The sequence below is a fragment of the Pyrgilauda ruficollis genome, unplaced genomic scaffold (genome assembly GCF_017590135.1).
Source record: "Pyrgilauda ruficollis isolate IOZ18807 unplaced genomic scaffold, ASM1759013v1 scaffold97, whole genome shotgun sequence".
Classification (NCBI taxonomy): Eukaryota; Metazoa; Chordata; class Aves; order Passeriformes; family Passeridae; genus Pyrgilauda; species Pyrgilauda ruficollis.
This window is the reverse complement of record NW_024531821.1, coordinates 1,801,853-1,824,087: the sequence shown is the minus strand read 5'-3', so window position 1 is coordinate 1,824,087 and position 22,235 is coordinate 1,801,853. Positions and strand designations below refer to the sequence as shown.

General features: G+C 53.7%; 1 protein-coding gene across 2 annotated transcripts in view; it reads left to right on the top strand.

Annotated features, from left to right (window-relative positions):
• Positions 1 to 22,235, top strand: part of SH3PXD2B (SH3 and PX domains 2B) — a 65,116-nt gene that overhangs the window by 22,408 nt on the left and 20,473 nt on the right. For both annotated transcript variants that reach the window (XM_041490002.1, XM_041490001.1), the window contains exons 3-5: positions 6,056 to 6,131; positions 13,219 to 13,295; positions 17,085 to 17,176. In XM_041490002.1, the coding sequence (XP_041345936.1) occupies positions 6,056 to 6,131; positions 13,219 to 13,295; positions 17,085 to 17,176 (245 nt within the window). The remainder of the gene's footprint in view (positions 1 to 6,055; positions 6,132 to 13,218; positions 13,296 to 17,084; positions 17,177 to 22,235) is intronic.

The window sequence follows — 22,235 nt, the reverse complement described above, 5'->3', positions numbered from 1 at the left end:
AGCAGCTCTGCCACTGGGAGCCCCCCCAGCTCCCTGGCTTTGTCCCTTGTGCTTTCTGGGGTGACGCAGAGCTGGTGGTGGCTCAGTGCTGGGGTCCCAGGGGTGGAGGGAGTGTCCTGCCCACCCCAGTGCTCCCCATGCCAGGAGCTGTCCCCAGGCACCAGCGTGTGCCAATGCTCCTGTGCCTTCACAGGAAATCCCTCCTGCACTGCCAGCTGCTGACAATTTGTGTGGCCCTTTGTTTTTTTTTTCCCCTCTGACCTCAGTTAATTCTTTTTTTTTTGTCGATTCCTGAGCGATGCTTCAAGCTTTCCATGAGGTTTTCACAATCCAGCTGTGTGATGCCATTTCCCAGTGCTGGGGAGGTTGGGCTTGGCCCTCCTGCTGCTGTGAGAAATGAAATGCAATGAAATGCACTGGGCTCCTCATGCTGCTCAGCATGCATGGGGCAGTTCCTGCTGCTGTGAGAAATGAAATTAAATGCACTGGACACCTCACTGCCCATCTGGGGCAGTTCCTGCTGTGTAAAATGAAGTTAAATGCACTGGGGCTCCTCACCCTGCTCAGCTGGGGCAGTTCCTGCTGCTGTGTGAAATGAAATTAAATGCACTGGACTCCTCACTCTGCCCATCTGGGGCGGCTCCTGCTGTGTGAAGTGAAATTAAATGCACTGGGCTCCTCATGCTGCTCAGCTGGGGCAATTCCTGCTGCTGTGAGCACCCAGCTCCCCTTGGCATGGCGTGGGAATGGTGTGGCACCACTGGAGCCCTTGCCCAGGGCAGAGGCTCTTCCCTGTGTTCAGGTGGAACTTCCTGGGCATCAGTTCCTGCCCGTTTCTCTTGTCTCATCCAGCACATCTGGGATCTGGGCTTGCTGCTTGTTCATCCCTCTATCTTCTGGGCGGCTGTGGGGCTTGTTTCACCCCCTGTTTGTTCAGACAGCCCTTGAGGATGCAGGGAAGGATCTGAAGGAGACTAAACAGGGGCCTGTGAGCTGCTGCCAGATGTCTCTTCCCAGACTATTGCTTGGCAGAGGTTTCCCAAACCGGCTGACTCCAGTGCTTTGATCTGCTGGGACACTCTGAGAAGTCCCTAGGAGCTGTGTCCCCCATGCTGTCCCCCCTGGCAGGGCTGGCAGGACCCGAGTCCCTTTCCCACCTCAGCAGTGGGACTCTGGTGGCCGCAGTTTGGAGCAGGACCCTGCTCCCCTGGCTGTCCCCTCTGGGGCTCAGCCTGGCTGCCTGGGGCTCTCCCTGCCCGCAGGGATGGGCTGTGGGGAGCTGGGGAGGCTCAGGAGGCTGCTGCTCCTGCCCTGAGCTTTTGCTCAGCTCAGCCCCTGCCTCCTCCTGTGCCTCGCCGTGTCTGGGCCTGACACGATCCGTCCCAAGGACGTGGCTCCTGAGGGTTCTTTTCACTGCCCTCAGGGTGCAATGGCTGACACGGCAAGGGGCTTTTGCAGGAAAAAACAAATGTACTTTTATTGAGACAACCACATAAAAAATGCGTTAGGGAGAAGGGGAGAGGAGAGAAGGGAAAGGATAAGGGAAAAAAAAGAGGGGAGGAAAAGAAAGGTGTATGGCTTCCAGAAGTGTGGATGGCAAAGTCCCTCGAAGTCCAGTCGATGAAGAGTGTGTCGTGTTCATGTCAGGGGAGATCTCCAGGGTACCAGTCAGCTCTAGCCTCTTTTGGCTTGGTGGACCAGTCAGACCCAGATTTTCAGAACAGGATCTTCTCCTTTCCCCGGTGGTCTCGACTTCCATGAGGATTGAGAGGCAAAGAATGAGGGAGATTTCGGACGGACACTCACAGGGCCTGCCACAGGCTTCAACTGGGCACGAATTTCAGACTGGGCACGAATTTCAAACCGGGCACGAATTTCAAACTGGGCATGAATTTGACTGGGCACGAATTTCAAACCGGGCACGAATTTCAAACTGGGCATGAATTTCAAACTGGGCACAAATTTAAAACTGGGCATGAATTTAAAGCTGAGCGTGAATTTAAAGCTGGATGAGTGGATGAGAGCAGCCTTGGCCCAGCTCATCCCTGCTCCACGGCAGGCTGCTGCTGCTGCCCTTGTCACAAAGAGTCTCTTGTGATTCTGCCACCAGGCTGGGAGCCTTTTGTTGAACTCCTTTTTTCCCCCCTTTCCCTGCTGGCTGCTGTGCTCTGGGTAAAGGCTCAGGGCAGCTCTCTCCTGCTGGCCCACAAAGGAGCAGTGTGGCTTTAGGCTGAAGCTCTGCCAGCCAAGCAGAGCAAATCCCGGAATCCTGGGATGGATTGTGACCACAGAGGTCACTGTGCCACCTCCCTGCTCCAGCAGGGCCCTCCCAGAGCTCGGGGCACAGGGACAGCTCTGCAACATCCCCAGGGGATATCCCCCATCCCCTCTATTCACTGAGCAGGGAAGTTCTTCCCTTTGTCCAGGTGGAGCTTCCTGAGCATCAGTTCCTGCCCTTCCTCTTGTCTCATTCAAAATCCTCCTGCTGAGGAGCAGCTCTGCAGTGTGGACAGGAGAGGGGCAGCAGAGCATGGCACACCTTGTTACCTGCTGGCACTTGGCCTGAGGCTGTGCATTTTTGGCAGTGCTTTCCCCAGGCTGTCTCCAGCTGGGAAGTGCCATGTCCTGCCTGCAGGCTGGGACACCGGGGTGTAAAACCCTCTGGCACTGCCCCACAGCTCCTTTTTGGGCTTTGCTTGCCAGGAATCCTGCTGAGCAGGGACATCCCCTCTCCCCAGGATCCCCTGCTGCACTCTTAATTGCTCTAATTAGGATTTTATCTTAGGGGTTTCCTGTTGATGAAGCAGCTCTCTGCCAGCCTGAGGGCTGCTGGTACAGAGCTGCTTTTGCAAGGCTGCCCTCTCTGGGGGTGTTATCCTGGTTTGTTTTTCCTGTATTTCCCTGGTAATGGACAGCTGGGAGTGGGGACAGGGAGTTCTCACACTCTGCCTCACTCCAGACTCGCTGCCCAGACATTCCTGGGTAAGGAAAACAGCTAACTGATAAGATTAGTTGGTGGTGGAGATAAATGTGGATAAATGTGCCCTGTGCTGGTGTGGGAAGCCTGGGCTGGGTACCCCACTGGGGTTTCTGTGCCCCAGTCCTGGAATCCCTCTCCCTGCTGCAAAGGGGTCAGGAAAAAATGGGACACAACAGCTTCCCATGTCATAACAGACACCAAAATTCTTCAAACTGCATCCACTTCAGCCTTTTTCTTTTCCCTTCTCTGTCACAAATACTTAAAAATAATCTTGGAAGAGGAGAAACAATAGATTAATTGTTGCTGGGTGGTTTTTTTTTTTTCCCTTCATTTTTCTCCCTGAGCTGGCTGGGTGCATTGCTGAGAGCAGGACTTGGCCCCTCTGGGCTCCCCTTTGTTTTGTGTCTGTCTCATCCCTGCTGCCCTGTCTGCCCCTCTCCCCAGGAGCCTGGCTGGGATGTGAGCAGCCCTGTTTGGGGCTTGGAGGGGACCTTTGGAGTGTCCCCATGCCAGCCCCCTCCCTGGCACAGCTCTGCTGGGGCATGCCTGGGGAAGGGTGCTCCCTACAGAAAATCTGGCACTGCAACCTGCACACCAGCCTCTGGTGCCTGTCCCTGTGTCCCTCCCCCAGGGTTTGTGGGGTTGCTGCACTTTTACCCTTTTCCCATCCCTTTTCCCGAGCTGGAGCTGCTTTCCTTGGCGTTCCTTGACTGGAGCAGTGTGACAGCCTCTGCTGCATCCCCATCCTGCAGAGCCAGCAGGACAGGGAGCACACAGGGACCCCAGAGCTCTGCCAGCTGCCTCTGCCTTGTCTCTGGTGGCATCCCCTGCCTCTGGAGCTGCTTTTTTCCTCTGCTCTTTCTCCTGGTTCTGGAGCTCTCTTTTCTTTTCCCCTGCTCTTTCCCTGCCTCTGGAGCTCTCTTTTCTTTTCCTCTGCCCTTTCCCCTCCTCTGGAGCTCTCTTTTCCCCTCTCTGTTCTGTGTTTTGTGTGTGTGCAGCTCTGGAGGAGCCCTCAGCCCAGGCTGGCTTTCTGTGCCTCTGTGCTCCTGGATCTGCTATTCCTGGTGCTCACAGGGGTTTGTTTTCCTTGGAGTGAGGTTTTCAGCTCTTCTTCCCACAGGCTCATGCCCAGGACAGCTGATGAGCTGGTGTTTGCTGCTGCCTCCCGCAGAGCTGGGTGATGTGGCAGCCGGGCTGGCTGGGATCCATGGGATCACCCCCCTGCCCTCTCCTTCCCCACCTTCTCCTCCTCCTGTCAATGCCAGAGGGTGCTCCAGGCACTCTGCCACCCCTTTTCCTCCTTCCAGCAAGAAAAAAGAGCAGTTTGTTCCTTCCAGGCTGCGTGGTGCCAGCCCAGGCAGGTCTGGGGGTGGTGCTGGAGCCCCTGGGCTGGGCAGGAACAGAGAGAAGGGTCCCCACGCTGAGCAGCAGCTTTGCAGGGCAGCAAAAGGAGATGGAGATGGGCTGGGCAGGAGTTCTGCATGGGTTTGGTGGGATCACATGGCTGGGAAGGGATCTGGCCAGAGGCACAGCCCAGGCACGTGTGCTGGGAGAGCACAGCCTGCCCTGCTCTGCCTTGGAGCATCACAGAGCTCTGCAGCCAGGGAGCTCAGCTGGGGCTGCAGCAGGGCATGGGGAGCTCCCAGTGCCTCCAGGATTGCCCCAGTGCCTCCAGAACTGATCCCAGTGCCTCCAGGATTGTTCCCGGATCTGGCCAGAGGCACAGCCCAGGCACGTGTGCTGGGAGAGCACAGCCTGCCCTGCTCTGCCTTGGAGCATCACAGAGCTCTGCAGCCAGGGAGCTCAGCTGGGGCTGCAGCAGGGCATGGGGAGCTCCCAGTGCCTCCAGGAATGCCCCAGTGCCTCCAGAACTGATCCCAGTGCCTCCAGGAATGCCCCCAATGTCTCCAGAAATGCTCCCAGTGCCTCCAGGACTGATCCCAGTGCCTCCAGGATTGTTCCCAGTGCCTCCAGAACTGATCCCAATGTCTCCAGGAATGCCCCAGTGCCTCCAGGGTTGTTCCCAGTGCCTCCAGGAATGCGCCAGTGCCTCCAGGATTGCCCCAGTGTCTCCAGGACTGTTCCCAGTGCCTCCAGGACTGATCCCAGTGCCTCCAGGAATGCCCCAGTACCTCCAGGACTGATCCCAGTGCCTCCAGGAATGCCCCCAATGTCTCCAGAAATGCTCCCAGTGCCTCCAGGAGTGCTCCCAGTGCCTCCAGAAATGCTCCCAGTGCCTCCAGGGTTGCCCCAGTGTCTCCAGGACTGTTCCCAGTGCCCCCAGGGTTTAGCACAGCCAGCTGTGCAGGGTTTGTGCCTTGTTTTCCTGCCCCCTCTCCAGCCCCAAGCTGTGAGCGGGGCTGGGGGCCCCTCTGCACCCAGGAGTGTTGCACAGAGGGACGGGGCTGTGCTGGCAGCCTGCATTTCCATGGATGGAGGGAAGAGATCTTGGCCTGCCTGGGCAGCCAAGTCCTCCCTGGGGCTGCTGGAATGTCACCACAGTCCCTGGCTGGGGACATTTTTTCCCTCACAAACTTCTCCCCAGTTGGTTCCTGTGAGCCCCGCTGTGCTCAGTGCCACCCAGGCTCTGAGTTCACTCTGACAGCTCCTTCTGCTTTCCCTCTTGTCTTTGGGAGGCTTGGGGGAGTTTTTAATCTCTTCTCAAAATGCAGGGGAAAATACCTCCTTCCATCTGTCCCCTCTGCTCCAAACCTCAGTAATTTATCCCAGGGTTTGAGATCCAAGGAAAAAGAGAGTAACTACTGCCTGTGAAGGGCTGCAGAGGGCAGGTTGGACTTTCCAGGTGCTCAGGACTCTTCCAGTGCTTCCAAAAATGTGAATTCTTTAGGCAGAGAGCTCCAACAGACACAACCAGACCCATTTCAGTACCCTGGGAGCTGCAGAAATCCTGGGAGACACTGCAGATCCATGACCTGGGGAAACCAAAGGAGAGTTTGGATCTTCCTCCCAAAGGAGGGAGTGTTGGATGTCTCTGGGTGTGTTCTGGCTCCCCTGCTTTGTGTCCTGCCAGTGAATCCCTCACCTTCCTCACCTCTCTTGCATTTTCTTTCCTAGATGCAGATGCTGGACAAGTTCCCCATGGAAGGAGGCCAGAAGGACCCCAAGCAAAGGATCATCCCCTTTCTGCCAGGTAGGCCAGGGGGCTCAGCAGAGCCCAGGCTGGTTTTGGCACTGCAGGAGCTTTTACCCACTCTGTGGGACTGGGAGCATGCACACATGTGGGAGCATACACAGAATTTAGCTCTTATCTGCTGCACCACTGAGTTCTTTAACACCTCTGGATTTGTCAGCAGTGTGCCCAGTGGGTGTTAAACCCCCCAGGATTTCTCTGAACCTCCAGAATTGTTGAGTGGAAGACCAAGAGCCCCACAGGCACAGGGCTGAGGGTGGTGTGAGGCTCCCCAAAACTGTTGCCACGCTGCTTTCCCTGTCCTGGGCAGCTGCAGGGGACATCCAGAGGGAGGGAAAGAACAATGGAACTCAGGCTGATGGACAGACTTGGCTTCCTGCCGTGGTGTTTGGCAGGCACTGCTCAAAACCACATTTCTGTGCCATGCCCAGCACCAGTGGTTTTATGCCCAGAGAAGAGATGTGATAATCCCTGGCTCTTTGTGGCGTGGGGATTGCTGGTGGCTGCAGCTGTGGGGGGAAAAAGAGCCCAAATATGCCTTGGGAAAACGAGCAGCCTGTGGGGAGTCTCTTTGACCACAGAGTTGTCTTTACCCCCACCCCCAGCAGCTAATGAGGATATTTAGGAATGTCAGGGCACCATAATCACTTCCAGTGGCTGTCAGGTCTGTTTAGTGCAGCCTTTGTGCTGTGCTCTGCCTCCTGGCTCTTCTAGAAACACAAAGGCTTTTGTGGGCTTTGCTTTGCTCTGAGTGCTGTGGAAAAAAAAAAATAATAATTTTCACCCCTTTCTGAGCAAGAGAATCTGGTCTGGGTTTCTGATTCTGGCTTGTCCTGGCTTTGTAACATCAGCAAAAGCAAAGCTCAGCTGGTGTTAGAGCAGGAAAGCTCAGCTGGTGTTAAGAGTAGAAAAGCTCTTGCTGTACAAGTGCTCCTGCCAGCAGGGAGAGATGGGAGCCAAACTAGCAAAGGGCATCACTTGGAAAAATTGGATTTGTGCTTTGGCCCTGCTACACTTGCAGAAAATTCCCACCAAAACTCTGCTATTTTTGGGAGGGAAGCCTGGTCAGAGCCCTGCTGCTCGCACTCACCAGTATTTGTTTCTCCCTGGTGCTGGAATAGTTCCCCTTTGCTCGGAAACGTGTCACTGGGATTTCCACTGTGGGAAAAAAAGGGGCTGGAAATTGCTGGAAAAGAAACCTGGGCCAGCTCCAGGAGGCCTGTGCTTCGGGAAGGTGTGTGGCTGGAGCTGGGAATCACCGAGGTGATTTGTCCTCAGGGGCAGGCAGGAGCTGTGGCTGTCCCTGCAGCTGTGACAGCCTGGGCAAGCCCTGATTCTGAAAGAGGGTTTCACCTGAAGGCTCTTTCAATATTTGCTGGCTGCCCTGGAGCCTGATTCCTTTCTGGAGCAGTTTTTTGCCTTCCCAGCTTGGGGTGACAACAAGTTTTGTCACAGCTGATCCCCAGCTCTGTCTGTCTCAGCCCAGGTGAGCCTGGGACTGGTTTTCTGCACAAACGTGGTTCTGTCTCCCTAGACTTGCTGGGTTTTGATGGTGTCCAGCTTCTGGGAATACTGGAGTTCGTTCCCAATCCCATTTGGAGCATCTGAATTTCATTAGCAGGGGAGATTTGGCCGCTGTGCTTTCCTGCAAGCCCTCTGCTTTCTGGGAAGCCCTTGCAGAGCAGCACCACTGCAGCTCTCCAAAATGCTTCCTGCAGCTCTGGCTTCCTTAGCAAACCCCAAAGTGCCCCAAGCTCGGGGTCAGCAGCACCACCTGAGCAGGTGCCAGGGCTTTGTGTGTCAGGCTGGTTTCCTGGCATGGGAAGGAGCTCCAGGATTGCCCCACATTCCAACACCAGCCCACAGCAACCCTGCTGGCTTGGTGTGGCCTCATTTTGTGATTGCTTTGAGGATTTGACTTTTTATGGGAAATTTCTGGAGACTTTGGCCTCTCTGAGCAGGTCTTTGATGCTATCAGGAGGGGCTTTTGGAAGTGCAGAAGTCCTTCAGCCCCCTCAGCCCTTGTGGAGCCTCAGAGCTGGGTCCTCCAAAGCAGAGCAGCTCTCTTGAGCTTTGGGGCCAGGGCCTGTCCCTTTCTGGCTCTTGGCACCACCTCCATCCCACAGCAGAGCCTGGTGGGCTTTGGATTTTCCTGGCAGTGCTCCTGCTCTGTGCCTGAAAAGCTCTGAGGGGAATTTGAAGTGGTTTTTTTTGAGCTCTCTTAGCTGGCTCTGATCCCCTGGCAGAGCTTTTTTTGTGGTGCTGGAGCAGCTGTGGCAGCACCCAGCCCGTGGCTGGCACCAGCTGTGCCCCTGGCACGGCTCTGGAGCAGCTGCAGAGGAGCAGAGCCCTGCTGGTGCCCAGCTGGGACAGCCACACCAGGGTTCCACCCTGGCACGGGACAGCCTGGAGACCCCAGGAAAGAAAGAAGGAGCAGAGCAAACAGATGAGCTCAGCTGGGGAGGGCTGTGCCAGATGCTGCAGGAAACAGCTTTTCTAAGGAACGTGGAGCTTTCCAAGCTGCCTGCAGCCCCAGTGGCCTGGAGCAGCTCCTGGCCAGTCCTCCTGCCTCGCTGGAAACGTGAGCCTCAGCAAGGAGGGGTTGCCTGAGGCTGAGCTCACTTTGGCTGTAAAGTTGCTTTTTAGGAAGATTTAGCAGTGAAGTCCTGAGGAGGGAGGAGGAGAAAGGGGGTTTGGGGAGGTGGTTTTTAAAAGCAGAATTAGCCCTGCTTTCTGCTCCTTTCCCAGCCCACCAGCCTGCTGGGTGTGGGCATCAGTGACACCCACAAATTTGGGGTTTTTCTCCCAGGATAACTGTGAGGGTGCTTTAGCTCCCCACAAAACCTCTGGGAAGGCAGTGGGGGAAAACTCATCCATTTTCCAGCTGTGGTACTTGACTTTGCTCAGTCCTGTTGCATCTTCCTGTGAGCTGGAGATGGGGAAGGGTCCTCATTGTTGTTTTGTGCTCTGATGAGATGGGATCTCTGCTGTAGCAGGTTGGGAGGGCAGGCTGAACCCCTGCACAGAGCCGATGCTGCGTGCAGGACTCCTGGAAACGCCATCTCCCATGCCTGATCCCCCATCCCAGGCATAGCTGGCTGCTCCAGGGGCTGGGATTAATTACATGTACATTCAGGGCTGCCTTTTCTCTGAAGTGAGCTTGGAACCCGTGCTGGGGAAAGTCTGGATGTGATTTGAAAGGTGCAGAGAAGTGAATTCTTTCCGAGGCCGTGGGCAGGGGCAGAGTGGGGGGGCTCCTCCAGGGTAAAGCAGGAGGCACAGCTGCTTTTCCACTCCTGGAACCCCTGCCTTGGTTCACAGCAGGGCTGGCCAGGGGGATGTGTTTGGGGTTCTCAGCTTGCTGCAGATCCAGCCTTTAGCTCCACAGTTTTGCTACTTAAGGTCCCTCTGCCTGTTTTTTTTTGTGGGTTTTTTGTTGTTGTTTTTTTTTTTTTCCAGGCTCCACAGTTTTGCTGCTTAAGGTCCCTCTGCGTGTTTTTTTTGTGGGCTTTTTGTTGTTGGTTTTTTTTTTCCAGCTCCTTGCTCCCAGTACAACTCCAGCTCTACCTGGAGAATTCCCCCAGGAGGGAACAATTTGCAGAGCCCTGTTTTCCCTGTTTTTGTTTGTTTGGAGAGATTAACCCCTCCTGTGGCCTGCCTGCTGTGGCTGGCACTGCTGGAGACCCAAATTCCTCATCAGCCTTGTCCCCAAGGTTTCCTGGCACTTCCCAGTCCCAATGAAAGCCTGAGGCAGTGGGGACCAGGCTGCATTTTTTTTCCAGCCCCACTTTGGGAGCTGCTCCATCAATTTTTGCTCTGGGTCAATCAGATAAAGCAAATCAAAAATTGATAACCCACAGAGTTTGGTTCTTCCACTCCTGGGGAACAGATCCTTTCTGGCACCAGAGGAATTTTCATGGCCAGACAGAATCCCTTCAGTAGAGCTTCTCTTTTCCTTTGTAGGGATTAACAGGTTTTTAAAGCCCAGAAAAAGCAGGCAGCAGGTCCTGGAGCGTGGGTGCTTGCACAGCCAGGACAGCCATTGTGTGTTAGAGCCTTATCTCAGTCCTCTTTTTCCAAAATCAACTTGTTTGACACATTCCTGGGTGATAAATGTTCAGTGCTCTCTCAGCTTTGTTTGTGTAAAGGACAGTGCGTTTTGCAGGATATTTTTACAGTGTATTTGACCACACTTCCTGCTGGAGGGAATTCCTGGTGCCAGCAGGGATGGAGCCTAACTGCTCCCATTGCTCATGCATCACATTATCCATGTAAATAAGAAAATCCAATTATTTCTGAGTCCTGGCATGGTGACAAGAGAGAGAAGCTGAGCAAATGGAGCCTGCAGCAGCACTGGCCTTTGCAGCTGATGGAAAACCCCTTTACCAGCAGAGCTGCCCCCTTGTCCTTGGTGTTCCTCATCCCGAGGCAGGAGCAGTGCTGGGAGGGGGGAAACGAGTTTGGAATCGTGGAGCCATGGAGTGGTTTGGGTTGGAAGGGACCTTAAAGGTCACCTCATCCACCCCTGCCATGGGCAGGGCACCTCCACTCCCCCAGGATGCTCCAAGCCCTGTCCAGCCTGGCCTGGGACACTTCCAGAACCTGGCTGAGGATCCTTACAGGTTCTGGAAGCAGCCTGAAAAGCACCAGGGGGAGAGTACTGGGAATGCAGTGCTGGGAGCCATCCCCTGGAGCTGCAGCATCATTCAGGTGCTCTCTGCACCCCTCAATCTCCTGTGCTCCCCTCGTGTTTGGTTTGGCCATGGGAAAAACCCCTCTGCACAGCTCTGCTGAAATTCCTCCCTAAATCCCCAGGTTTAGGTCTGGGCCAAGGAAAACCTGCCCAGGGAAATGCTGCATCTCCCTGACCCTGCTCTCCCTCCCAGGAGGGGTTTCCTGCTCTCTCCTGCCTGTCAGCTCAAGGGTTTCTATTGCTGGATTTGGCAGCACTGAAGGGGCTGCAATTATGTTAATTAGGCTTTTTGATTAAAGTCAGCTTTTTGTTAGAAAATAAACTTCCTTGTTGAAAAATACCAGATCTAGAGCAAACAGAGAGAGGAGCTAGATTTCCTGCTGCTTCACATGCTCCATGCCTGGGCTAATTTAAGATCACTTGTGATGAATTTATTCCCCCAAACTGTATTCTTTTTATTATTACTCACTAGCATATGTTTGTTAAACATTTCAATATTCCCACACCCAGAGCTTATTATTTCAGCCATTTATAACCTACCCACCCATCAGTGATTTCATTTTGGCAGACCTAGAACCAGAACAGCCATTCCTTCCCACTGCCAACAGAACTGGTGTGATCCATTCATCTTTTTAGCAATCATCAAACAGAATCCTCAGCAGCAAATACTCTGGGATTGCTCATGCAAAGGCAAAATTTGATCATTCTCTTGTCAGATGGAATAGAATTGCTCAGGGCAAGGAATGGAGCTCCAGCCTGGGTGCTGGTCCCAATTTTCCCTGACAAACCCCCTGTTCCCAGGCTCTTCACCCTCAAAATAGGAAAAGATTGAATAGAGGGGGATTTTGTTCTCACTTTGTCACAAAGGCTGCCAGATTTGGCTCTTCTTGGCATGCTTTGAGAGGGAATGCACTGCAGAGCAGAGCATTTCCCACCAGCAGCATCCCAGCCCTGCTGCCAGGGGCCCAGAAATGAGGAGCAATCCTGGGCTGAGCTGCCTGACCCCCTCCCTTCCCTGCAGGGCAAGCATGGAGCTGCCTTTGAGTGGATTCAGTCCTGTTCCAAAGCTTTAACTGAGCCTGGCAGGAGATTTGGCTCCTCCAGAAGGTTCTTGCTCGTGCTCTTTGCAAGCTGAACTTGGCTTGGCTTTAGTTCATCTCTGCTTCAAAAATGCATTGGCAGCTTGCACGAGTCACCCGTGACCCAGCTCCTGGCCAAGTCAGGGAGAGGCACAGGGGGTGACCCAGCCCTGGATTTCACACTGGGATAAATCACCCAGCCCTGGATGTCAAATTCTGATCAATGACTCAGCCCTGGATTTAAAATTGTCAGAATCATGTGATCATTTTCCTGTGTCCTTTTCTTAGCAGCATCCAGCCCCTGTCTTCAGTAATTCCAGAGGGAAAGGGACAAAGGGACAAAGCAAGCCATGCTGTGACTGCCCGAGTGCTTTTTCCCTGCTCTCATGTGGTTTGCAAGGGTGGAGTGAGGGGAGTTTGGCTTCTGGCTTGTCTCCTTTGATAAATGAAGGGGTTATTGCTCTCCTTGGGTTCAGGGATGGGACTGGAAACCCAAGCAGGCACAAAAAAAGATTTTCCTGTGGTATTGGAGCTGCCAGGAGGAACTTCACTGCCAGCCACCTTCCAAACCTCAGCTTTCCAGGTGATGGTGTTGCAGAGCAGTGCCAGTTCCTGGAGCTTTGGGAAGTGGTCTGAAATCCTGCCAGTACCACCCCTTTTGATCAGGGATCTGTTTCACTGTCTGCTAATGGCCTTTGTCTGCTTAAACCAGAGAAGCTGTTCTCTAAGAGAGCAGCTTGAAGCATTTAGGACTCATTAGGCTTCAAAGGCAAGAGGCCTGTACCATAAGCCAGAGGGGAGGAAACGGAGTGGCAAGAGGATCCCATTAATGGAGAACAAAAATAAACCCCAGACAGGAAGGAAAATTCTATAGGTCTGACTCAGAGCTGCAGACACTGTGACTTCCAGGACCAGGAGCTGCACAGGGAAAAACCCTCTGGCTTGGCTGCTGCCCACGCTGGACACCCTGGACAATGGGACAAGGGATGTCCTGCAGCGTTTGCTAGGGGTTTTGTCCACCCCAGACTTGCACAGCAGCGAGCAGAGAGGTGTGCTTTGGTGGGGGCTGATGAGGACATCACTGGTGGGAGAGCAGGGGATGCAGTTTGCTGGGAGCTGTTTCCTCTTCTCTCTCCTGGAGTGTCCTTGCCACGTGAACTGTGCCTCATTCTGATGAGGTGTTCAATCTGCGTGTGGAATGGGCTTTTTTGGGGTATGGTGCTTTTGGGAACAAGGGGGGGTGCAGGGAAAAGGTCCTGACAGAGTGATCCCAGAGTGCTGAGCTGACCTGTCCCTGTCTCCTCTCGTGTTTCAGGGAAGATCCTCTTCCGCCGGAGCCACATCCGCGACGTCGCGGTCAAACGGCTGATCCCCATTGACGAGTACTGCAAGGTGAGGGGGCTGCCAGCTCACAGAATCACACAGAGGCACAGAATCACACACAGAATCACAGACAGAATCACACAGAATTACACAGATTCACACAGAATCATATACAGAATCACAGAATCACACACAGAATCACACAGAGTCACGGAATCACACAGAATTACACACAGAATCACACAGAATCATATACAGAATCACACACAGAATCACAGAATCACACAGAGAATCACACAGAGAATCACAGAATCACACAGAATCACAGAATCACACAGAATCACAGAAACACACACAAAATCATAGACAGAATCACATAGAATTCACAGAACCACGCAGAGTTATAGAATTCACAGAATTCACAGAATCACCAGGTTGCAAGAGACTTTCAAGATCATCGAGTCCATCCTTGGACACCCACCAAGGACAATCCCAGCTTGGCCCAGCTCCATCCTGATGGGCTGACAGCATCTCATTGGTGTGCCAGTGCTGCCCTGATGCCTTCAGAGGCTGCCTGGGACAGAGGCTGGGCAGAGTTACGCAAGAGCACGGGGAGTGTGGCTTAGCCCCTGCTATCAATTCCCTTTTGGATTAAAACCCACCCATGGTTTAGCTTTTCTCTCCTCGTGATCATGCTGGTGTTGGAGGCCTGGCCTCGCAGGGGGCAGAGGTGCCCAGCCCCACTCCAGTTTGCACCCTGCTGCTGGGCTTTGCCTCCCCCTGTCCCTTCCAGAGCAGAACCAGCTCTGGAGGGGCTGGAAAGGACCTGGCTGTGTCCATCACCACCGGTTCAGAGTGAAATGGTTCCGTGCAGGACTTGGTTTGAAGGGCTCAGCTCCTCAGGGAGCCTTTTCTTTCCCATCTTTTGGGAAAAGGCCTCCTGTTTGATGTGGCAGACAGCACTTGAGGCCGTAGGATGGTGGGGTGGCTCCAAACTGGGATGCAGACTCCAGTTACTGGTTACAAAAACAGGGTAAGATGAGTTGTACCTTCAGAAAATTATTGGAACAGGGAGAAGGCTGAGACAATTTGCTCCATACTCTTGAAGGATATAAAACTGGGCTGAAGTGTAAGGGAAATTATGATTTTAGGGCAGATTTTTTTTGGCAGGGGAAACAAAATACTGAAGTCCACACACAAATCCAGTGTGTCACATCTCATCATGTCAAAAACATGCTTTAGTACTTGCAGCAGCCATGGTAGGACTGGTACCTCCAAAATCCAGTCTGAATGTTGTTGGAAATACATGCAAAGACTGTAAAACCCACGGGAGGAGATGGGGAAATGGTAAAATATCCATGCCATCCCTTAGGTGAGGGAGGTGTGGCAGTGGCTCTGCGTGGTGGGGGAGGCTGTGGGCTTTGGGGCTCAGCCAAGCCCCTGGCAGGGAGGCCGTGGCTGGAATAACAACTCCAGGGATGGAGATGGATTGGGAAATGCATCCTGACAGCTCTGCAGAGGGGCTGCAGATGAGAATCACTGCGGGCCAGGAGAGCAGATGAGGGCAGAGTGCTGGAGGTATGGGACAGGGTGTGCCTGTCCTGGGGGAGGCTGGTGGTGCTTGTCCCCCGTGTCAGCTGCACAGACAGACGTGGCCATAAATTCCATTTTGGGGTAGAAAACATCCCTCAGTGGTGAAATGCTGCTGCTGCCTCTTTCAGAGCCGTGCCATTAGTGGCATAAAATATAATGAACCCATTTGACTTAACAAGAGGAAGGTAATGGCTGATGTTATATGACCCACTTAGGGAGATGTGCTCTCCCCCTGCCGTTAATGCATCACCCAGGAGTTCCCAGCTCTCCCTCCTGGCCTTGAGCTGCTGCTGCTTACCCGGAAAGCAGCTGAGCTGAGCTGGCTGTGGGACTGACCAGGGGCTGCAGAGGTGGAAAATGAGCTGTGTGAGGAAGTTTCTGCTTTATTGCCATCTCCTCTGGGGGAAGCTGGGTGTCTCGGTTCTCTGGGTGAGATTTGGGGTGGAAGCAGGGAGGAGGAGCAGGAGGGGAACCACTGCTTTCACAGGGCAGTGTTCCTGCTGGAGAGCTCTGTTGCAGCTCCTGTTGTACTGGAAAATGTGGCAATTTAAGAAAAAGTGCAGGAAAAGCAGTGAAGGAATCAGAGCAAAGTGGTAAGAGCAATGAGTTGCTAAATGAGACTTCAAACAGGCATGGAATTGGCAAGGAGAGGGAGCTGAGGCCTGAAATGTCTTCCCATTTCTCCAGTTTATTGTCTTTGGCCTTTCTCGTGGTGTGGGATCTGCCTTCCTCCTGTCTAAGGGATTTTGGGAAGGTGTCAGAGTGGGGTTGATGGAGGAGTGGTGATGCTCTACCCCAAGGAGCCTGGGTGGCCCACTGAGAATACTGCTGCCCTGAGAAAGGAAAGAAAATCCTTTCTCACTGCCTGCAAAATGGATTTTGATCCAACAAGGATCCTCTGTCTTGGTCCTTTCTCCTCAGGCCTGCAGGAGGGATGGGAAGGTGACTTTGCTGTGTCCTGCTGTCCCTGCTTTGGCTGGCAGGGCCAGAGGTGGCACAGACATCAGGCTGCTCGTGCCACTGTTTCTGTTCTGCAGGGTGACCTGCTTGGCTCAGCACTGTCAGCTCTGGGTGGGCTTCCTTCCAAACGTGCTGGGAAATGAGCTGTGGGCCTCGTGTCTGCTCCTTCCAGCACAGGGTGTTCTCTGGGATCATCCCCTCCTCTCAGAGGGCACAGAGCCTTCTCCAGGCCACAAAATCCCAGGGATTTTGGCATGGCGGAATCACTTAGATCATGGGATGCTGGAGCTGGGGAGTGGTACCACATGGGAATGGCATCCATGCAAAACCTGATATCTGAATAGCCCTTGCCTGGGCCCAGAAGCCATGGAGGGAGTGGTTTTGTCTCTGCTGTGTCTCACATGATCCTGTTCAGCCTGGCCTGTGATTAGTGGTGTGACAGTCTGCTGTGCTGGCACTGAGGCACTGCTGCTCAGTGGCTGCAAGGGCTTTGGGGGCCAGCACTTGGGGCAGTAAGGAGCCACATCTGATCTCTGTGGTCACCCCGAGGCTCTGCAGCTGTGGTTTTGTCTCCAGGAGAGAAATGAGGGGAGGTTTGCTTTGCCCACGCTGCTGTCACGGGACTGCTGGGACAGCAAACAGAGGGGAGGGGGAATTGTACAGAAAAGTGGATATAAATCTGCTCCAGGTCAGGCTGCAGCTCTGCTCCCTGATTTTAAATACTCCCTTTTTCCACTGCCCTCCCAGCCAGGCACTCTCACCCTGCAGGTCCCACTGTTGAAGACTTTTTACAATAGATTCCTTGAAGGGAAAGAAGCAGAGGGAATTTTCCATCTCCTGCCATTCCACAGCAGCAGAGCAGCCTCCCAGCCCTGGTGTCTGTGCTTTTGCCTCCCTTGCTTCTCTCCCTGCCCCTTCCCAAGCTGCCACCGCCCAGGGGAGCATGTTTAGGTTGTGCTGGGGTGGCACTGAGAGTCTGCCACGTGTAAAGTGCCCAGCCTTTCCCAGGGATGGCTGCTCCAGGCTGGGAACAGAGCTGGGAGGCTGGATGGACACCCTGGGGCTCTCAGCCTCTGACACAACACCTGCCAAAAAAGCTGGAGCTGGCTAAGCAGGGCCTGGGCAGTCTCTGCTTATTTTCCTTTAGTTTTAACTGCAGCAGGGTGGGGTGGTGGGTGGAAGTGGGGCTCTCTGGGTTTGCTGTGGCTCTCCTTGGGTGCCAGGTCCTGCACTCCCAGGAGTCCTCGCTGGGCTCCTGGCACAGTTTGGAAGCTCCCACCAGCAGTGTGTGTGTTTGCTCCTCAGGCTCTGATCCAGCTGCCCCCCTACATCTCCCAGTGCGAGGAGGTGCTGCAGTTCTTCGAGACACGGCCCGACGACCTGACCCCCCCCAAAGAGTGAGTTGGGTGGGTGTGCCACTGCTGGGAGGGGGGAGACACAAACTGGGCTGGGGAAAGACAAACTGGGCTGGGGAGACACAAACTGGGATGATGGGGACACAAACTGGGATGGGGAGAGACAAACTGGGATGGGCAGACACAAACTGGGCTGGGGAGAGACAAACTGGGCTGGGGAGAGACAAAGTGGGATGATGAGCCACAAACTGGGATGTGATGAGACACAGACTAGGATGGGGAGAGACAAACTGGGATAGTGAGATATAAACTTGGATGGTGGTGATACAAACTGGGATGGGGAGAGACAAACTGGGATGTGATGAGACACAAACTGGGATGGGCAGACACAAACTGGGATGTGATGAGACACAAACTGCCTTGGACTTGCTGATAGCCAGGACTCTGGTATTCATGAGCAATTCCCTTGTGAGTGACAGATCTGGGATTTGGAGACTTTGGTGGAGAGGCTCTGCAGCTCAGTGTGGGCAGTTTTCTCCAGTGGGGAAGTGGAAACACTTCTCTGGTACTCCATGAAGTGTTGGTCTCTTCCTGAGCCTCTTTCTACTTGCAAACACCAGTCTCAGGAGCATGGTCTGCCTGAAGAGCCTCACTTCACACATTTGCACCAACCTCTGCCTCTCTGGAAGGGCACTTTGCCTCCCCATATCCACGAGCCCCATCCATAACCAAGCTCCAGAGCCTCTCCATGCAAACCCAGCAAGGTTTGCAGGGAATCTTGCATGCCTTCCACAACTCAGTGTGGTTCTAAGTCTTGTGACTGTGAGCTGCTCTGGCCAGGAGCCACCCATCTCCTGCTAATCACGAGCAGCAGAACTCTGAGCAGCCGCCTCCGTGTCCTGCTCTGCTGCTCTCCCTTTCCCTGCTGCATGTGACACGGCTCTGAGCAGTGCAGGAGGCTTGACTGATTGTCAGGGGAAAGGCAATAAATTGATTTGACACCACTCTCTGTTGCAAGGGTGTGGAGGTAGATAAAGGGATTTTGTTTTTCTCCCCTGAGCAGCAGCTGAGCCTGTCAGCTCAGTACGGTGCTTGTGTGGACTACATCTTCTCCCTGGGTTTTGGATTATTTTCATTCCCTCTCTTAATTCCCCCTTCCCCCATCCCTGCTTTCCTCCTTTGGCTCCTGTTTCTATTGGCTTGGCCTGTCATCATTTCTCCTGCAGCTCGTGGTCACTGATGAGATTGGTCTGAGAGCCCCAGAGCCCATTAACTAATTGCTTGCTGTCTCTGATGCTCTCATCTGTCCTGCCCAGCTATTGCTCACCACTTAACCTGCTGCTCCATGGGTCATCCCTCAGGGAAGGTCATCCTTTAGGGAAGGTCATCCTTTAGGGAAGGTCATCCTTTAGGGAAGGTTATCCCTCAGGGGAGGTCGTCCCTCAAGGAAAGCTCAGCTCAGGGGCAAGCAAGGGACACCAGGACATGATGAGCTTACAAGGACATCAGAGGGGGGATGTCACAGGGTGAGGCTGTTTTGGGATGTGGGGCACTGTCTGTGCAGGGATCCTGGAGCCCTGCATGAGGAGGAGGAGCTGCTCTGCCGTAGGAGTCAGGTCCTGGACCTGCTTGCAGTGAGGGACCTTCAGCACAGGGGATGGAAGGGCAGCTTCAGCCTCACTTGTGCTCCTTCCCTTTCTCCTCCTCTCCAGGAGGAGATCCAAGCTTGCAGCACACAGATCTCCGTGGGTGTCCCGTGTCCCTTTGCCTGCAGCAGCCAAACCCTACAGCAGCATCTCAAGGACATCCCCATTGTGTCCCCCATCCCATTCCAAATGCCAGAGGGGTATTTATTAGCTACAATTCAAAATGCTAATTAATCCAAGTCCTTGACTGTCTCCTCTGGAGGGACTGGGAGCCCATTCCCAAGGCCTGGAGTGCTGCCAGCTCAGCACTAAGGAGATGGGAGCCGTGATAGACGGCTGGGCTGGATCAGACGTGATGGCGTGTCTGGGGTTGGGCCGGATGTCATCCTTCATCCAGCTCACAAATACTCTGCTCTGGGAATTTGAAAGGGAGCCAGGCCATGAGCAGAGTGGGAGAAAGGAAAAAAAAAAAAAAAAAGGAAAAAAGAAAAGGAAAATATTTTTATGCTGGGTGGCTGAAAGGTGGGAATGAGGGAGGGGAAAAGGACTGGTCAGCCACTCTCACAGGAACCTTCCTGCTCCCTGTCCCTTCGCTTGGCTTCCCTGGCTGACACCTCTGCTCACCCCTGTCCACGAGGGTGGCAGCTGGTGGCAGTGAAGGGGACTGTGAGTGCTGTTGGATCTACCCTGTGCTTGTTCAGTCTGGGGGCACCCAACTCACTGCACCCCAGGGTGTCAGACCCTGCCAGGGGCCACAGCTGGCTGCAGCCCTTGGGGCTCTGCTTGAGCTGCAGTTCATGCAATTCTGCTTTACCTGCACTCCTTGGAATTCTGGTTTAACTGCAGTTCATGGAATCCTGGTTTAACTGCACTTTGTGGAGCTCTGCTTTAACTGCAGTTCATGGAATTCTGGTTTAACTGCAGTCCTTGGAATCCTGGTTTTAACTGCAGTTTGTGGAATTCTGGTTTAACTGAAATTCATGGAGCTCTGGTTTAGCTGTAAGTCATGGAATTCTGGTTTAACTGCAGTTTATGGAGCTCTGGTTTAACTGCACTTCATGGAATTCTGGTTTAACTGCAGTTCTTGGAGCTCTGGTTTAACTGCAAAGGGTGAATTCAGCCCTTGGTTCTGGCAGTGTTTGGGAATGGAAAGAGGAGGTTGGACAGCCCAAGCATTTCTCTCCAGGCCCCTGTGGTGTTGTTTTCCCCAGAGCTGGAGCTCTCCCCAGGCCAGGGCTCTCCAGCTTTTCCTGCTCCCTTCAGCAGCCCAGTGCTGAACAACACGAGCAGTCCTCAGCCCTTCCCAAGCTCCCCCCTGCTCTCCAAGCCCCAGCCTGTCCCAGGGAGAGGAAAAGGGTCAAACTCTGACTTTATTCCTCCTCCTTCCACCACTTCTCCCAGCTGGGCAGGATGTCACAGCCAGGAGGGGAGTTGAGACAGGAGTCTCCAGCATTTGGTGCGTGGAAGAGGAAGGTGAAGCCCTCCCTCCATCCCCTCTTTCCTCATCCCCAGCTTTCCTGTGTCCTGGAGAGACCACATCAAACAGGAGAGCAGGGGGAGGTGGCAGGGCTTCTCCTGGCAGCGACAGCTGGTGGCTTTTGTGATGTGCATCCCTGTCCAGCCAGCTCTGGACTGAAATTACCCCCCTGCTTCCAACTCCTAGGGCTGCCCAACGTGGGGCAGAATGAGGCTGAATCCAGAGGAATTTGTGAAGAGGGAAGGAGGAGAAGAGAAATAGTTATGGAAAAAGAAACCTCTGGAAAGTTAGCCGTCTGGGGGATGTGGGATTTTTCTCCTCGGTGTTGGATGGAAGCCCTGCAGCTTCAAAGAACAGAAGTCATCAAATTCCTGCTCCCCACGTCTCAGCAGGTCTGACCAGCACAGGATGCTGAGGTGGGGGGTTGCTGTGGGCACCCCCTCACTCCCAGCCAGCCCTCTGCAGCTCAGAGCTGGTTTTAACCACAGCAGAGGTGCTGGAACAAGGCTGGGGAAGTCTGAGGGGCTGGGCACGGAGCCACTGCTGAGTCAAGGCATTCAGCTGCTCTCTCCTGCAGCTGAATTTCAGCTCTGGGACATGAGGGAGCCCAGGTTAACCCTGTAGAGAAGCAAGGCCCTAATAGTTATTAATAAATTATTAATATTAATGACTAACTGGTTATTAATCTTACCAAGCAGTTATTTATTCACTGCCCACAGTTACAAGGGGGGTGTGGTGGGGAAGGGGCTGTCGTGGTGCTGTTCCCACACCTGGGGATGGGATGCACCCCTGGCCATGAGAAACCCCTTCAATGAAAATCATCTTTCACTGGATTTTTTGGGCGGCTGAGCAGCCCATCATGTATAAAACACTTATAAAAGCTGTTGCTTTGAGCTTTGTCCCTGCTCTGGGATGGAGGGGCTGCAGGAAGCCACTCCAGGAGCTTTTGCTGGTGGACCAGAGACCCATGAGTTGGTTTGGATAAGGATTCTTGCTGGCTTGTAGCTCTGGGGTCATGTCCTGCTCTCCACACAGATCACAGCCTGTACACAAAGTTGTTTGTTTTGCATTTCTGCTGATCCCCACGTGCATGTTCACCAGGAGCTCAGGCTGGATCCCAGCTCCAGATCAGCCTCCTCCTTCCCTTTCTGCTGAGAGCTGGCTGTGCTGGATGCCAGCAGACAGAAATACCACATTTCTGCAGAGCCCTGCTTTGTGCCACTCCCTGGACAGAGCACTGGCTTTCCTGAGCTACCAGGGCAGGTTCTGAGCCTGAGGGCTCAGCTTGGCCAGCTCTGCAGTGGCCCTGGAGTGTGGGGACAGGGGCTCCTTTCAGTGCTGCTGGAGCATTTGCTAAACATCACTTCTCCCAAACAAGGGCTCTCTTGTACCCCCTTCCTCACCTCCAGGAATCCTGCAAACATCTCCGAGCTTGCTGAATGCTTAGGAGGTGAAGCCCCTCCTGACAGCTATTTTGGTGGCATTACTGTGTTACAGCAGGACTTTTTTTACAAGAGAGAGGTTTTTTTGGGTTTTTTTTTTTTAATATGAGGGAGAATAAATCTTGGAATGCTGACCTCAGATCCGTCCTGTTTGATGTGGCTGCTGTGTGGGTTTGCAGCAGCTGCAGTTGTTTTCCTGCTGTTGGGTTTCCAGTCCTTCACCTATTCCACCAGCTGGCTGTGGCAGCAGGGCCAGTGCTGAGGTCCCCAAAGCCACATTTGGGGACAATTTTCTCCTGTGAGTCCCACTGCAAGGTGGGTTTTTCTGTGTGACAACCTCAGGGCTACCTCCCTGCAGCTCTGGGACCTGCCTGGCCCAAATGTACCTCAGGAAAAAGTTTATAAACTCAAGCCAGCTTGTAACAACTCTTCTTTAGACCTGGCTTTATAATTAATGACTTTTAATTAACATTTCATGCCTGAATTGTGACCCTGTAAGTCCATGAAGAATTTCAGTGTCCCCAGCATCCTGCAGT